General features: G+C 34.5%; 1 protein-coding gene and 1 non-coding gene across 14 annotated transcripts in view; one reads left to right on the top strand and one right to left on the bottom strand.

The window, feature by feature from the left end:
• Positions 1-17,828, top strand: part of AGFG1 (ArfGAP with FG repeats 1) — a 70,322-nt gene that overhangs the window by 15,026 nt on the left and 37,468 nt on the right. For all 13 annotated transcript variants that reach the window (XM_064485232.1, XM_064485227.1, XM_064485224.1 and 10 more), the window contains one exon: positions 1,642-1,735. In XM_064485232.1, coding sequence (XP_064341302.1) covers positions 1,642-1,735 — 94 coding nt within the window. The remainder of the gene's footprint in view (positions 1-1,641; positions 1,736-17,828) is intronic.
• Positions 5,900-5,972, bottom strand: TRNAG-ACC (transfer RNA glycine (anticodon ACC)). The gene has a single exon. It is a non-coding gene; the product is annotated as a tRNA-Gly (tRNA).

Here is a 17,828-nt window from a genome sequence, read left to right on the forward strand (position 1 = left end):
GACATAAATAAATAAATATCATAAATTAATAAGCTTCCCTGAAAATGATGAATTTAATCTTATTCCCATGATACGGATGAATTGGAAAACAAAATGTCATGCTTTAAAGGAGTAATGACTTTCCCAAGTTTTCACTTTTGGAAGTTTAGAAGATACCTTTAAAGTCTTAATTTGTGATTGCTAGTTGTAAAGGTACTTGAAAGTAATTCATACTGTACTTTTTTTCTTTATAGTTAAGCTTGAAAGTTTTACTGGGATGAAATTACTGTGTTCATTTTCTTGTACTGTGCAGTCTTGTGTTTCTGTATTTTGTGACTTACCAGGAGCTGGAAGGAAAGTAATTTATCAGTTTAAAACTTAAAGCAGAACGACAAAACCCAATGTTTCTCTGCTTTGAAATGTAAAACGGATAAGGTGCAACTTGTAATTTAAAGCATGATCTGAAAGGTGTGCCTACCTCTGACAGAAGGGAGGAGAGTCAGCAGGATATAAAAACTGAGGAGCTTCTGTTAATTCTGAAATACTGTTTTGAGTTAAAATATTTTTAATTTCTAGATTATTATTTAATTATTCAAAAATGTTTCTAGATTATTTTTGGAAGAATTTTGGTTTATTTATTATTACATATCAATGTTAACTCTCATTATCATGGATGATTGCAAAATGACTATGACAAATTCTGTAAAAATATTAATAATCTGCTCTAGAACCTGCATTCCAAATGAGGTCTTTAATGGAGGATATGACTCCAAATTGATTTTATGAAACTTTGCATAGATCCCTTCTTACTATGCATAGATTTTTTTTTTTAACCCTTATTCTTGTGGGTAGAGTAGGCCACTTAGTGACAGACAAAATGTAAATAGTTCTTACTCTCTGAGCACATTTCTATTTAGTTCTTCATATGCATGATAAAACATCAAGAAACTTAGAGATACTATCTTCTTAAGGCCATTTATACAGAAAAGGTTTCAAGGTTGTAAAGGGCCTTAAAAGTCATTTAGTCATGTGTCTAGGTATTTCTTTAATCCCTTCGTGTCCCCTACAATTTCCTTTTAAACACTTAAGAGCTCCTGAGGTGATTGAAAATGTTCTTTATTATGAACCCTTATTTGAATCAGTGGAGAGATGGAACTTTTTTTTTTATTGGTTAATAACTTCAAGGTTCTTTGGGTTAATTTTCAGTTTTTTAAAATCATCCTCAAATTTAAAGGTAGTGACTGTTTGATTAAAATATTTGTATAGCTCCAAACTTGACACGTCATAGACACTTTCTTAGGAAACTTTTTGAATTCTTTACCATTGAGCTGGTCATAGATACATATTCTGCTTCTGTCAGACGTAATCTAAAACAGTGTTTCTGTTGCCTAGAAGCTCATGTGTTACAGGTACTGTGTGTTTCTAACTAGGTGGTTACTTGAGTTTATCTTTCAATATTTAGTGTGGGTCTAACCAAATTTACCTTGCCATATTTATTGTGAGGATTACTAGTTTAAAATAATTTTTAAATACTTTTAGTTTATGGATTGGAAGCACTGTTCCAAGTTTAAATATACTAATTAAAAATGTTTTACATTGATGTGTAATTTTTTAAATACTACAGTATGTAATAGTAAATCTGTAAAATATTTTATCTTTTAGGCGAGGGTTAAATCCACCACACAGAGTGAAATCCATCTCCATGACAACATTCACACAACAGGAAATTGAATTCCTTCAAAAACATGGAAATGAAGTAAGTTTTTTTTTTTTAACAGTTTTCAACTTTTGTTGGCAGTCATTTTAATAAAGAATAAGTTGTTTAAAATGGTGCATTTTCACTGTCTAAAAAAGTTACTTTTGTATTCAGTATTTAGGTATTTTAGAATGTACTCATTTAATAACATTTAGAATTAATGTCTACTACATAAATACTTTACCTTAAACCTGAGGTGAAACCTGTATTTAAAATTTGTCAGTATTGAATATAAAAGGCACTTTTGGAGGATGTCTAGTATTGAAGTAATTGTTAGTCTATGCTTTAAAAGACAAAAGAGAGGGAAAAAGAGAATAAACTTTGTGGTACTGTGGTACACTTTCGTTAGGGTGTTTGATCAGCTTTCACTTGAGGTCCCCTCCTTCCTTTTTGTTATAACTTCTTTGTACTCTGCTTTCATGGGCTTCCAGGAATTCCATTCTGGTTTTTGCTTTCTTACTTTAGTTCCATGTTTTGCCTTTAGTAAAAGTGGTGGTCTGGTATTAAAAAAAAAAAAAAAGATTAACAAAGAAAGCAGGCTTATTTTATAATCTTGGGTCAAGGATGAACCAGTTGACCCAATTGATTAACAATAGCCCCTATTTTTTAATAGGAAAGTTTTATCACTTCCTAGAAAGGAAATATTACTTTATTGTACTATTGTGGTTGCATGTGTTTGATAGGAGACAGAAAAGAAGTTAAGTCTTAAGATTGTATTAGATTCAGTCTTTTTGCCATCAGAAGATGTATGCAGGCATTTTGTACTCTACCTCTCTTTCTTCCTAATACTTTGATAGTGATGATATCTTAAAGTTGCTTGCCTACTTGTGATGCATGTGTGTATTTGGTTCTAAAATAGTAAAGAAGTGTAAATTCAAGATTATGAAATATTTTTAAACAAATGATTTAGGGAAGTGAGCGTACACTTTGAAGTTTCCAAATTTTGCCCATAAGAATTATTTTGAGTAATCAAGTTTCAGACTGATGTAGGTGCCTTATAGGAAAAGCTAAAACAAAATGAAAGGGCAGAAGGTGTGTAATGATAATAAGAGTAGAAATATATTTTCAGATTAAAAGACAATTTGAACTGTTTGTCTAAAGTTTGGGATTAGCCTGAAAGTGCAAACTTTAAATTACTTTTTAGAATTTTGGCCTGTAGGCAAAATTTTGGACATCAGAATGGAGTCTGAAATGAAAGAATATTACCCTATTCTTAGATTAAAAATCCAATAATCGTAGTTAAAGTCAAAGTTAATAGAACTGGAAAGATAACAAACAGTCCATTGGAGAATTAAGTAAAAAACATTCAAACCTATCAGTAGATAAAAGTTAGGTGGAGACTGCCCCAAACATACTATGATTAAAGGAACTTTTTTTAATAGTAAATTCTTAACATGAGATTTACTCTCAAAAACTTTTTTAGTATACATGTAGTATTGTTAACTATCGGCAAAGCGTTATAAATAGAGCTCTATAACTTACTCATCTTGTGTAATTGGACTTTATGTCCATTGCATAGTAACCACCATTCTACTTTCTGTTGCCATGAGTGTGACTCTTAGATACCTCATGTCAGTGGAATCATTTAGTGTTTATTCTTCTGTGACTTGCCTACATCACTTAGTATAATGTTCTCAGAGTTCATCCATGTTGTTGTATATGACAGGATTTCTGAAGGAACAGTTTTTAAGACTAACGTCAAAATAAATTTAGAATATATAAAAGAAAATACTTGATTTTAGGCAACTCATTATATCAAAAAGTAGAAACAAAATACGGACAATAGAGATGACTTCAATGGACTTATGAATTTTAAGTCCTAAAAAGAGTCAAGAAAATTGATAGGCCATTTAAAGCCCTTACCATGACAGTCACTGCCCTAGATACTTGGGTGAAGTTTACAGAAGTGTCACACAGGCTTAGCTGACGTAGAACGCATCGTCTAGTTACGGAAGCAGATAAGTAACAAGCAGTTATAACACTGTTAGATAATGAATGATAAGAATAAGAAGTTTCAGAAGTAATAAGGAAGAGGAACTCAATCTGCTGGTGAAAAAGAGAGGATTGGGAAGATCTCACAGAAGAGTAAAAACATTTGTTGGCTTTTAAGGATGACTAGAACTTAGCCTGGCAGGAAAAGATATTGAAGGCAGAGCAAACAAAAGTACACAAAGAAAAAGAGAAATTTACAGTGGTTCTGACTGCTGGAAAGTATACCAACCACTTAATTACTTGTTAAGGAGGACAAATATACTTTCTTGTGTCCCTAAGGACATATTAGAATCAAAATATTGGACTAGGTATATTTGATTCTTTATAATATTAACAGAATCTGTGTTCTTAAAAATTTAAGAGATGTGTGGAAGGTGAGGATTGATACTATGAAATGCAGGACGATTGGCACAACTTGATAAAAAAAAGTTACAGATCTCAAGTGCTTTATTTTCAGTGTATCTTAAACATTTAAATCTTAAGTGTAACATGCGTAGAGAAAAGTATCTAGATCTTTATTTTTCATTTCAAATTATGTTGCCATATTTGCACTATGTGTTATACTTAAGTAGTTTGCAAAGGACCACACTCAGTCATGTCAATTTTGGATTAAAAAGGCACTATCATACGTCTTGGCATGAATGAGTGCATGCCGAAGTTAAAAGATTGGACAGTATATACTGACTGGCAGAAGTCTTGGATCTTCTACCCACACAAGGGAGTTTTAATGTTCTGAGGGGCACATTTGGTTGTCACTGGGGAGTGTTGCTGCTTAAGCAGTCAAGCACCATGATTGCTGGATGACTCACAATATGTTGAACAGAATTAACCTACATTCCACATGCTCCGAATATTCCTACAGATGTTTGTATGTGGGGAAACCTGCTTACCATCATCTGCATGTATAGCTTAAATCTGTTTCACGTGCTTTCATTACAGTTGTGAGCTACTTACTGCCAGAGAAAGTCATGCTGCCATGTCCAGAATCCAGTGTGGGAGAGTACTACCAATTTACAGGGCAAAGGGCAAGGATACAGGGAGGCCATTAATTGAGACTGTCAGTGCAATGACTTAGCACATTTGGTGTACAGATACGGTTTACAAGTAACTTGAGTACTACTTTAGTATTCTCAGACTAATATGGAGCAGACATATACATTATTAGATTATAAAACATATATGCCGGATGTTAGTATTTTACAGCAAAAGTACTTTGTATTTATTTATTATTTACTGAGATGGTTTTGATGTTTTTTCCAAAAGTAAAATATTTCGCAAAAAATTTCTGCATAATTGCCTTGTAATGCTTTTTTTGTATCATGTTACTTTAGGGAAAAAAAATCTTTAGTGTTTTCTTGCATATATCCTCTTTTGTGATAGTGTGGGTAAATCATGGTCCTGTAGTTAAAGGACTTTCACTATTGGGTTAACTTGTGATTATCAAACTTAATGGAAGGAAGACTGGCAAATAGTGCTGTAGATTAAAGTCAATAAAAGGAAAATGTAGAAGCAAACTGAGAGTAAAAGGGTTACTCCTGATGCTCCACAGACATACAGTGTACATGTAGAAATAAAACCATGCATTGACTGACAGTATTTGATCATCTTTATGCTAGACTAGAATAACCCCCAAACCAGAAACTATAGCTTTAAAAAAATCCTTCTTAAACAGCAGATCCTCAGATGTGCTCTTCCTCTGTTGACGTTCATGACTGACTCGTTCTTCCTTCTTAAAGCAAAGATTTGTTAACCACCTACCGTGTGCCAGGGATTGTCCTTGGGTGGTGGGGACACTGCCCGTGATTCCTGCCCTTGTGTGCAGCTTGTAGCCTGAGGGGGAGAGAGACAATAGGAATTATTTTTTTCAGTTCCATTTTGGTGTAAGTGTGAGAAGGAGCTTCAGTTTGGAATTGTAGATACATGGGATTATGGAGACAGTATTTTTCAAGAAGTTGTGCTTAATGGTTTAAATAGGCCTTATCTTATGAGATAACTCTTCAGGCATTTTGGGCAGTTGAATTGCATCTTTCAGAAAGATTGGAACCATTTTATAATCAGAAACAAGCACTGCCACAAAGAATATTATTATTTTTTAAAATAATTTTTAAAAAGCTGCATTTAATTATAGTAGCATTTAATTACTTAGTTAATTGTGATTAGATTTATTTTTAGTGGAGGTACTGGGGATTGAACCCAGGACCTCATGCATGGTAAGCATGTACTCTACCACTGAGCTATATCCTCCCCCCAAAATTATTTTTATATCTAAATTTAAAATACCAACTTCACATGCTGTGACAGTTTTGCTGAAATATTTAGCCACCATTTTATATGTTATATACTCAGTCTATTATGAGGTTAAACAAGACGCTAGTTATTTCCTAAATCATCCTGTATTATAAACTGTAATAAGTGATGGTCGTTCTCAGTACAGAATCTCTATAAAGTGGAAGGCCAGTATAGAAAGAATCTAAGCTATTCTCAGAGCAAAGACAATGAGCTTTTGAATGAATCTCGAGTCACTGCATGGAACTATCATGTAGTTTCAAAGTGTGTTGTATTAATTCCTTTTAAGTTCAATTAAAAATGAAACAGTCTAACTTAAACTGCAGCTCTGTAGGGAAATTGATAAAATTAGCACCAGGCTTGTAAAATATTACTTGAAGTGCAGTGGTCTTGTGAAGAAAGGTTCAGATTTGGACTTGATGAATTGAGAATATTGGACAAGGATACCTCTGAGCCTTAATTCTACTGCTATAAAATAGTAACACTATCTTAATATAGAAAGGCTAGAATGCTTTGAGCTCAGGCAACCTGTGAACGTTCCCAGCGTATTTCTTGTCGAATGATAGAGATACTCAAATATTTGTTAAATCAGAATCTAAGATAGTTGTAGGAGAAGGATCAATATATTTTTTTAAACTTCTTGCTTAGAGTGGTTTCATTAGGGATTTTTCAGTCTTTACAGAATGCAGTAGTGTCATTGATATTAATATTCAGGTTATATATTTAAACTCTTGGAGCATTTTAACTACATGCTGAGCTTTAATAATACTAGTAAAATTTGGCAGTTATTTTAGTAACAGCATATTAAATGTTATTCTTGAGTGGCCAAGTCTCATTATTCCAGGGTCTATAATTACCTTGTTTGTAGCAGAGGTTGGGGAAACTGTTCTTGTAAAGGGCCAGATAGTAAATATTGTAGTTTTTGTAAGCCACTTGCATAAAAGTCTTTGTTGCATATCCTTGTTTGGAAAAAAACTTAAAAAAAAAAACCCTTTAAACATGTATAAACCAAATGATCAGGGGAAGTACAAAAACAGGCCTGTGGCCCAGTTTGATCTGCAGGTGATTGAAGACTCCTGGTCTGCGGAATTCCAAAGTTTTCAGTGCTCAGTATAAATCCTTTTATAACCTTAGTTTTTTTTCCTAGTTAATCTTTTTCTTGCTTCATTCCCAGCAGAAATGTTTAAACTATAGTGCTCTCTGGTTTGTTTTCTGTATGTGCTGTCTGTATCCCAGTTTTCTTGCCATTTTGCTCAAACCATTTATCATGAAATTTTTTTTTTTTTAGTTTCTTTTTAATTGCCCTCATAGTTTTTCTGTATTGGTCTTATTAATCTCAAAACATAGACATTATTTAAGAGGATATTTATATTATTTAAGAGGATATTTATTAAATTTCTGCATATTTATGAAGAAACACTTTAAGTCTGGCTTCTATTTTGAAAGATGAGGTGTTCTTTTTTAATTCTGCTGAATCTAATCGGTGGTAACATAGTAATCTTTAAAATGTTCAGAGTGCATTCTTTGATATTAGTTCTTGGCTTTCAGAGAAGTATCTTACAATACTAATTAACAAAAAGAATGTAGAAAATGTTATCTTTGTTTTGTACATATTGTAACATGTGGATCTTTTTGAAAGATGACTGAAAACCCAGAGTATTGTAGAAGGAGCTGGATGATGGTTTGTAACTATTCTGAGCATTTATTTAACTTTTTGTTGCATTGATATCCCATGTCACATTATTTATTTCCTTATACTTTTTGTTGTGGAAGTGTTCATATATCTATATCTACACAGGTAGACAGAATAATATAACAAACTCTTATCCCTTTTTTATTACATGAAGCAAATGTGAGTATACAATTTCCTCTGTAAATTCATGAACTAGCTGTTATCTCTAGAAAAGGACTTTAAAAATATATATATAACCCATACCATTTTTACATCCATAAAAATTAATAGTAATCTAGTTACCTAGCCGGTGTTCAAGTTTCCATTCATTCCAAAATTTCCTTTTTTCTGTTCCCTTAAGAGTTCGAATCGAGATGCAAGTAAGGCTCACATATTACAAGTGGTTAAATGGGTTTGAAACTCTGACAAAGGATTGGAGGCTAAATGGGTCAGAGTCCCGCCTGCACAGGCCTGGCTGGGACCAGGCAACTTCCTGGGTCCTGTAACACTTGGTCTGTGGGATAGAACTAGATTTGTCCTGGGACAGTGGGGGCCTCAGACCAGGTGATTACTCCAGGACTAGGTACCCTGTATCGTGGGGGCCCTGCCAGCTCAAGTCTCTGGGAAACACAGCAGTTCAGGTGAATTCTAGGCCTGGTAATCAGACTGTCAGTACAAGTTCCCCCTGGTACACATCTGAGTTGCAGTCTTTCACATGCCTCTCTTCCACTCCTCCAGCATCAGCTGCTACCAGGCACCTGAAAATTGTTGAGTTCTTGCTACAGAGCAAGAATGCTAGTTGGTTGCTAGCACAGCAGCTGGCATTTACCTTGTCAACAGAGGATGCCATCTGGATGTTGGGTGCTTTTTTGACCTGGTAAGAAGAAACTTGAAACAAGCTCTAAGATCATAGATTCTTGAGGAATTGGTGATGACATTGAAGGTTTCTTGGTTCTGTTTCATGAAAGTCAAGCCATCCTGCACAGGCAGGATCAGCTTTGGGTAGGAGTAGCCAAAGGTCGTGCCCGGCAGGAACTTCTTGGAGATTTAGGTGGTATCTTTGTCATTCTTCTACGGGGTCATGAACTCCACCAGTTCCCCAGGGATGATCTTATACTGGCCTATGATGCTAGAATCTTTGCAAGGATGGAGCCAGTCATCTTCTGGCACCAGAACTTGTCCTGCTTTGTGCCATCTAACTGCAGCATGGTGCCATGAGTCTTACTGCGGGTGAGCAGGGACTCCTGGTAGTGTGAGTGCAGCAGCTGCTCTGTTTGAGGGGGTCCTGGTTGGGCTACCTGCTGCGTTGTCTTAGAACCCTCTCTCATGGATGGCCATAGCTAGATCTTGTCCCTGGCAGAGGCTTCTCAAAGCCACAGCACAGTGGCCATATCTGCCTGTCTTCTACCTTCCACCTCCCAACATTTTATTATGAGGAGTGCAAATACACATACAAGTTTAAAAATTTAAAACTGCAGGGTACTTTAAACGTTTTGCTATATATGTGCTAGCGGGTATCTGTGGATCTCTCCATTTGTCCATACATCTTACTTTTCTTGTATTTCAAAGTAAGTTGCAAACATTAGCTTATATTACCCCTAAAATCTTTTGTATATCATTAATTAGAATTCAATATTTGTTAAAAACTTTCTGAAGTATAATTTACATACGGTAAATGTAAAAATCTTAAGAGTACCTTTGGAAGAATTTTGATAAATGCATCCAGTCTGGTAACACTAAGCCTTATAAAGGTATAAAGTTTCTTGACATCTCTTCCTATTCAGTCCTTCCCCCTTCCAAAGGCTACCACTGTTTTGATTTTTATTCATACTTACATAAATAAAATGATTAAGAATGTCCTTTTGTGTAAAACTACTTTTGAGAGTTATGTATGGGGATGCATGTAGCTTTCCTTTTTTATTATATGAATATATCAGAATTTGTTCATTCTTCTGTGTCAGATACATGTTTAGTGAATATTTTCTCCCAGTCTGTATCTTTCTCATTTATTTTCTTATTGGTATCTTGACAAACAAGTTTATCTTTTTGATGAAATGTGTGAATTTTTAGTTTTATAGTTACTTGCTTTTTCCTCTCTTTAAGGAATCTTTGCCTACTCCCAAATTATGAGAATAATAGCATTTTGGAAGTTAACTTTTACATCTTTGATGCATCTCAAATTAATTTTAGTGTATGCTGTGATAGAGGTTGAGGTTTATATTTTTCCATGAATATATACAGTTGTTCTAGCTCCATTTGTTGAAAACATTTTGTTCAGTGGATTGCTTTGGAGCCTTTGTCAAAAATGAAATGACCACTGAATTATGGGTATGTTTCTGTGCCTTCTTTTTGATTTCATTTATGTATTTGTTGGCGTTATGCTTGTACCATACTGTCTTGAAGTAAGTCTTTTTTTTTTTTTAATTGAAGGATAGTCAGTTTACAATATTGTGTTAATTTCTGGTGTACAGCGTAGTGATTCAGTTATACATATATGTATATATTCCTTTTCATATTCTTTTCCATTTTAGGCTATTACAAGGTATTGAATATAGTTCCCTGTGCTAAACAGTAGGACCTAGCTGTTTATCTGTTTTATATATAGTGTGTATCTTCAAATCCTGAACTCTCAGTTTATCGCCTCACTCCCCCTCTTCCTTCCATGGTAACCACAAGTTTTGTTTTCATTCTCTTCTGTAAGTAAGTTCATTTGTCTCATTTTTTTAGATTCCACATAAAAGTGATACATGGTATTTTTCTTTTTCTGGCTTATTGAGGTAAATCTTGAAGTCAGGTAGTGCAAGTCATTTTAATTTCCCTTTTTTTTTTTTTAAAGATGGCTTTACATATTGCAGGTCAGGTGTTGGCAAACTCTGGCCCCCTAGTCAAATCTGATCAGTTGCGTGTTTTTACACGGCCTATTTGAGTGATTTACTGGAGTGACATGGAGACCAAGCCTGTTTGTCCCCCTCTGCCCCTGTGTCCAGCACCCCCACCCCGTCCCCATGCTTCCACTATTGGCAGTGAGTACCAGGTGATGGAATCTTATTTGGAAGTTGATGACTCATCTTTGGCTAGCAGCTCAAATTGAGATGACTAGACTCTAGGAGGATGGAAAGGAGCATTGGGATCTGAAATGTCACTGGGACAGAGAATGAAAGTGACCGTGGTGGCTATTAGGATTATCGTTTGTTTCTTACATCAGTTTTGATGAATTGCAGTTTTCAGGGAATTTGTCCACTGTATCTAAGTTGTCATGTTTATTGACATTGTTACTCATAATAGTCTCTTTTTTAATGTGTATACATTCTATAATTTGCTTTTTGTTATTTTTTTCTTCTATTTACTCTGGATTATTTGTTTTTTCTTAGCTTGTTAAAGTGAAACCTAAGGTTACTGATTTTAAAGCTTTTTTTTCCTTATATTTTATTATTATTTTTAGTCTAATAATATTTTAAAGAAATCTCTAAGATCTGCTTTAACTGATTGTGCAAATTTTGTTATGTTGTATTCTGTCATTCAGTTCAAAGTATTTTCTAGTGTCTCTTGTGATGTCTTCTTTGATCGATGGATTATACAAAAGTGATTGATTTCCACATTGGGTTTTTCCAGGTCACTTACTGTAGTCAATTTCTAATTTACCTGTTATTTTTAGTGAACATTCTTTGTATACTTTAAACCCTTGTTTAGTTTTTGAGACCTTTTAGTGTTTTAGTTTTTGTTGTATGGTTTTAACACATAGTGTGTCTTGGTGAACATTGCTGTATGTACTTGTAAAGACTGTGTTTTCTGAAGTTGTTGGGTATAGTGTTCTATAAATGCCAATGTATAGGTTTTTTTTTTTTTTTTTTAATGAAGTGTACTCAGTTACAATGTGTCAATTTCTGGTGTACGGCATGTTTCAGTCATATATATACATACACCCTTTTTCATATTCTTTTTCATTATAGGTTGCTACAAGATAGTGAATATAGTTCCCTGTGCTATACAGAATAAATTTGTTTTTTTAAATTGATTTTTTTATATAGTAGTTAATATTTGCAAATCTTGAACTCCCAATTTATCCCTTCCCACCTCCTTTCCCCTGGTAACTGTAAGATTGTTTACTATGTCTGTGAGTCTGTTTCTGTTTTGTAGATGAGTTCATTAGTATCTTTTTTCTTTTTTTAGATTCCACATATGAGTGATATCATGTGGTGTTTTTGTTTCTTTCTGGTTTACTTCACTTAGAACAACAATCTCCAGGTCTATCCATGGTGCTGCAAATGGCATTATTTTATTTTTTATGGCAGGGTAGTATTCCATTGTATAAATATACAACAACTTCTTTATTCAGTCATCTGTCCATGGATATTTAGGTCATTTCCATGTCTTGGCTATTGTATTTAGTGCTACTATGAACATTGGGGTGCATGTATCTTTTTGCATTAGAGTTCCCTCTGGATATATGCCCAGGAGTGGGATTGCTGGATCATATGGTAAGCCAATTTTTAGTGTTTTGAGGAATCTCCATACTGTTTTCCAAAATGGCTGCACCAAATTACATTCCCGTCAGCAGTATAGGAGAATTTCCATTTCTCCACACCCTGTCCAGCATTCATCGTTTGTGGACATTTTACTGATGGCCATTCTGACTGATGTGAGATGATACCTCATTGCAGTTTTGATTTGCATTTCTCTGATAATTACTGATATTGAGCATTTTTTCATGTGCCTATTGGCCATTTGTATGTCTTCTTTGGAGAATTAATTGTTTAGGTCTTCTGCCCATTTTGGGATTGGATTTTTTGTTGTTGTTGTTATTAAGTTGTATGAGCTGTCTGTATATTCTGGAAATTAAACCTTTGTCAGTTGCATTATTTGCAAATATCTTCTCCCATTCCATACGTTGTCATTTTGTTTTGCTTGTGGTTTCCTTTGCTGTGCAAAAGCTTATATGTTTAATTAGGTCCAATATGTTTATTTTTGCTTTTATTTCTCTTGCCTTGATAAACTGCCCCAGGAGAACATTGCTAAGATTTATGTCAGAGAATGTTTTACCTATGTTTTCTTCTAGGAGGTTTATAGTATCTTGTTTTATATTTAAGTCTTTAAGCTATTTTGAGTTTATTTTTGTGTGTGGTATGAGGGAGTGTTCTGACTTCATTGATTGACATGTGATTGTCCAGTTTTCCCCATACCACTTGTTGAAGAGACTGTCTTTTCTCCATTGTATATTCTTGCCTCCCTTGTCGAAGATTAATTTAATTGACTGTAAGTGTGTGGGTTTATTTCTGGGTGCTGTATTCTGTTCCATTGATCCATATGTTTGTTTTTGTGCCAATACCACGCTGTTTTGATTAGTTCTATTAATTTATATTCAGGCTTACTATTTTTTTTCATCTGTAATCTCTAGTCATCAGATTAAATAATTTCTGTTTATCGCCACCTGACTCTTCTGTTATCTCCAACCTCCAGTTTTTTATTTGGAGTTAATTTGGTATTATCTTTTCCAGATTTAGAATTACATTTGGTTCCTTTTTATAGTTTCATTTCTCTTCTGAGGTTTCATACTGTTTTATTCATTGTAAGCATTTTTTTCCTTTATGCCCTTGAATATAGGGATACTAGCTGCTTTAAATTGTTGTCAGCTAATTCCAAAGTCTTACTGTTTCAGATATGTCTCCCTGATTGCCTTTTCTTTTGATTATGGATGACGCTTTCCTGTTTCTTTGTGTATCTAGTGGCTTTGGATTGCATCTGGAACATGGGAATGGTAGGTTGTAGAGCTTCTGGATTCTGTTTTGTTTATTCAAAAAATACTGGTTTTGTTTGTTCACTTTTTACTTTAGCAGACTCTGCTTCTTTTGGTGGGTGCCAGTTGAAACCTCTGCTCAGTTCTTTTAGTCTTTAACTGCTTTGAGTCAGCCCTGCACGTGCCTAGGTCATGGATGAGCCAGAGATTTGGGCAAAGTTGTTGTGCAAATTTTGCAGCTTTCCTTTTTTGGATGTATCTCTCGCTTTCTAGTTACTGTGGTTGTGAACTCTGTCTTTAGCATTTGTGTATTTCTTTTTGAGTCTTAGCAGCTCTGCTTGGCACAGGCCTGCTTTGAAATGATGATCCTTAAAAAGAGAGCAAATATCTAGAGCTGTTTCTTTCTTACAAGTGGTGACTCCACTGCAGTTTCTGTTTACTTGTGGTTGCTCTCTGGTGTCCTCCTATAGTTTTTATAACGTCCACTGAGTGTGTAGTTGTTATTTGCATAGTTGTTATAGTTGTATTTGGGTTTTAATATGAGCTACTCTGACATTACTGAAAGTGGAACCTGCCCTGTATGCCTTTTAAGTCTTTTTTATTCTATAAGTGTCCCCTTCAGTTGTTTACTCCTATTCTCTCTCCTGCTCCCTTCTCCCCTCTCCCAGTTCAGTCACTTGTTCAGTAGTTTTCCTACTGCCGGGATTTTGCTGATTACATCCAGGTACTGTCAGTGCTCCTCTGTCATCTCAGTTACCTGCAAATAGGTAGTTGGATCTAGTAGCTTCCTAAGGTTCACATTTAATTTAGGCAAGGGGGAGGACTCAGTGTTTCATAGGTTGGGTGGTATGTTCTTTTGTGGAGAGAGACACTTTTTGGGTGTGTTTGTGTATGTTGGGGGTGGGGTCCTAATACTGTATGCCTACATCAGTTAGTAGAAATTGTGAAATAATGATAACTTTGTGATTTTCCAGGTCTGGGGACCTGTGAGGGGATCCTTGAGACCTTTACAGTGGTTCTATAAAGACAAACAATTTTTAATAATAATTCTTAAACTCAGTTTGGTGTATTTACTCCCATTCTCATCATTCTCATGAGTATATAGCAGAACTTTCTAGAAGCTGCATAACATAAAAATACAGAAGCTGATGAGAAATCAGCTGTCTTCTGTTTGAACAGGTATTAATGAAATTTGCAAAATGTGAAGCACTTTTTCACTAATTTTTTGTTTTAGAAAATATAGCTATTTTTACAGTTTAAAGTCATTTACATTACCGTGCAATAGTTTCATCGTTAAGAGTATATTAAAACTGGGGGAGGGTATAGCTTAAGTGGTAGAGTGCATGCTTAGCATGCATGAGTCCTGGGTTCAGTCTCCAGTACCTCCTCTAAAAGTAAATAAACCTAATTACCTCTCCTTGCCCATCAAAATAAAATAATTAAGTAGTACAATAATAAATAAATAAACTATTTTTAAAAAGTGTATTAAAACTATTTCTCATAAATATCATGTACATAAACAAAGCCATTTGTGGTCCTAAATACTTAACTGTTTTCAAAATGAGTTAGTTCCATAGCATCTTCCAACAATGACCAATTAGGATGTGGGTGTGAGTGTATATGTATAATTACATATGATATGTATATATATATATATGTATATCAGTAGCAGTTTCTTATTGATGTTCAGCTGTCCTCACTGGACAAAGGAATAATCTGTTTTGGAAACCTACATAAAACTTACCTATTCTGCAGATCTCCTTTTTACTTAGAAGAGCTTTGCCTAAATATTCCTTTTTTTTCCCCTCTAATATTAACATGTAAGCCATCTGTATTTTGCAAATATTCAAAAAAAACTAAATGTTTCTTCTTCTCATGATTGATTTATGTAGAATATGGCACATACCAAGTTTACTTCAGAGACTTGTTTTGCATTTGGGCCTGTTAGTCTCTCTGTTCCTTTGCCAAGGGCTACATTCCCAACCTTAGTCAGCTGCCTGGCAAATGCATGCCTTCGGTCACCAGGACAACCAGACAATAGAGTGTCAGTCCAAATCAATCACTATCATTGAGCCTTAGATGGAGCTAAACAATGGGTGAGTAGTGCTCATGTTAGAGGTGGCATTCTGGTATTGACGATTCCCCTAAACCATTGATAATTCACAAACAGTTCTTACTTCATATCAAGACAAGTGAATAAAACTGTTTTTAATTTTTAGTTCTAAAGGAAATATCAGGCCAACTTGCCCATTCTACTCACTTGCTTACCTCCTCATTTTTACTAGCTACATTCCGGAAAATGTAAAAAATGTAAAACTTGCTCTGTAGAGAAACAAACAAAACCTTTGGTAATTTTCCCTTCTTGGCGAGTTTCCTTGTTAGATTCTTACTGTCTCAGGGAATGAGAATACTTTGCTTTAAGAGACTTCACAAATTAAGTTTAGAACAAATGTAACCAAAACATTGGTGGGAATTTTTTTTTCTTTTTATAGAAAATGGTCCAAAGCTCATCCAAAAGATCAAAGAAGTAAAACTAGCTGGGAAGAATTTGTAAAGCAAAGAGTAAATAGGATTGGCTCTGGTGGACACCAAATATCTGTTTATAGGCAGTAATTTGCAATATAAACTTGAAGTAATTAATTACAACAATCTGAAACTAGTGCAATAATAGGCCAAGATCTGTAGACTGTATCCCGGGATATACTATAATCTTTATATGTATTATATATATGTATGGAGTTACTATAAAATAAATGAAGTTTGGCAGTCCAGTGTGGAAAGAATTGGTTATTCAATAAATGGAGGTTCAATTAGAATGTACTGATAAGATATACCAAAATAAATTTCAGAAAAATTTTAGAGTTATAATTTAAAAGCCATAAAGGAAGCCATAAAATATAGAAAATAGCATCAGAGTATTTTCTACAAGATACTTATTCATCTTAAAGGGAAAAATGGTGACTTTACTATGGAGAAATCTGACCTATATCATTTTAACCAAGTGATTAAAATGAACATCACCAGGAATGGGACAAATTGACATGTGCCTCCTGATGTGATATACTGAGGAGGATACAACATCAGTTACATGGTATTCCTCCCCCAAATGCATAAATTTAATTATGAGGGAACCTAAATTAAGGGACATACTATAAAATAACTGGGCTGTACTTTCCAAAGATGTGAAGGTCATTGAAAACAAAAACAGACTAAGAAATTGTTCCCAATTAAAGAAGACTAAGGAGATAAGACAGTGATGGAATCCGTATCAGGAGAACCTTTTCCTTTTGCTGTAAGGAATATTGTTAAGCTAATTGGTTAGTCTCTGGATTGGATAAAAACAGTATGATTTCCTGATTTTGATAATTGTGTTATGGTTATATAAAAGAATGTCCTTATTTTTAGGAGATACACATTTAGGGGTAAAAGGTCATGTCTTTAAATGGGTTCCAAAAATGTTTTTGGAGAGAGAATGATAAAGCAAATGTTAACCTTAGAGATTCTTGGTAAATAGAATATGGGACTTCTTTCCACTGCAGTTGCAACTTTTCTGTAAAACAGATCATTTCACAACTGAAAAATAGGCAAAACTAAATGGTAGTGTTTAAGGGTGTATACACTTGGGAGTCAATGTTCAAAAGAGCACAAAGAAGTGATTACTATAAAAATTAATAGCAAATAATAGCTGACTACATATTTAACATTTAAATGTGCGAGGACTTTATGGACTAAAAGCAATGGAAGAAATCACAAAGGTAAAAATTAATAAACTAGCAAAAACATGGAAACTTGTTAAAGACATAGCATACAAAATTAAAAGACAGAGCAATTGTTTTGTTACACATACAGGGTACAGGGTAATTTACGAATGTCATTTTAGTTTGATAAAATAATAATCTTTCTCCAAACTACTGCCACTTCGCTAATGTAATAAATCTTATATTTTGAAGTTCTTTGTAATTTATAAAGCATATTCATGAATAAACGTGTATTTAGGAAGTGGGGGTTGCTTACCAAGCTCACGCTCTTTACTGAAGGAAGAAAGGGGGAAGGCTCCCTCTCCTGGGAGAACCACAAAACAAAACACACAGCTGACTGAACAGGAATGGATGCCTAACCCTAGGGGCCAGTGACTGATCAGATCCCTCCTCTTTTAAGAAATTGAATTAAGGCGCACAGAGGTTGGACTGAAAAGATAAATCACTTGAACTGAAAAGGCAGTATGTAGTTGGACCATGTGTAGTCTTAACAAGTGAACACAAAAAGAAAATTTTTACTCAGATAAGCAAGACCAGGGATTAGACATAGTATGAAAAGCAAAAGTGATAAACTGTGTTTGCGGGGACAGGGGTGTGGAGAAGTGCCTAGGAAACAGGTAGTCAGGTTGCCTGGGTCCCAGATGGGTCCGT

Source organism: Camelus dromedarius, chromosome 4 (assembly GCF_036321535.1).
Source record: "Camelus dromedarius isolate mCamDro1 chromosome 4, mCamDro1.pat, whole genome shotgun sequence".
NCBI classification, from domain to species: domain Eukaryota; kingdom Metazoa; phylum Chordata; class Mammalia; order Artiodactyla; family Camelidae; genus Camelus; species Camelus dromedarius.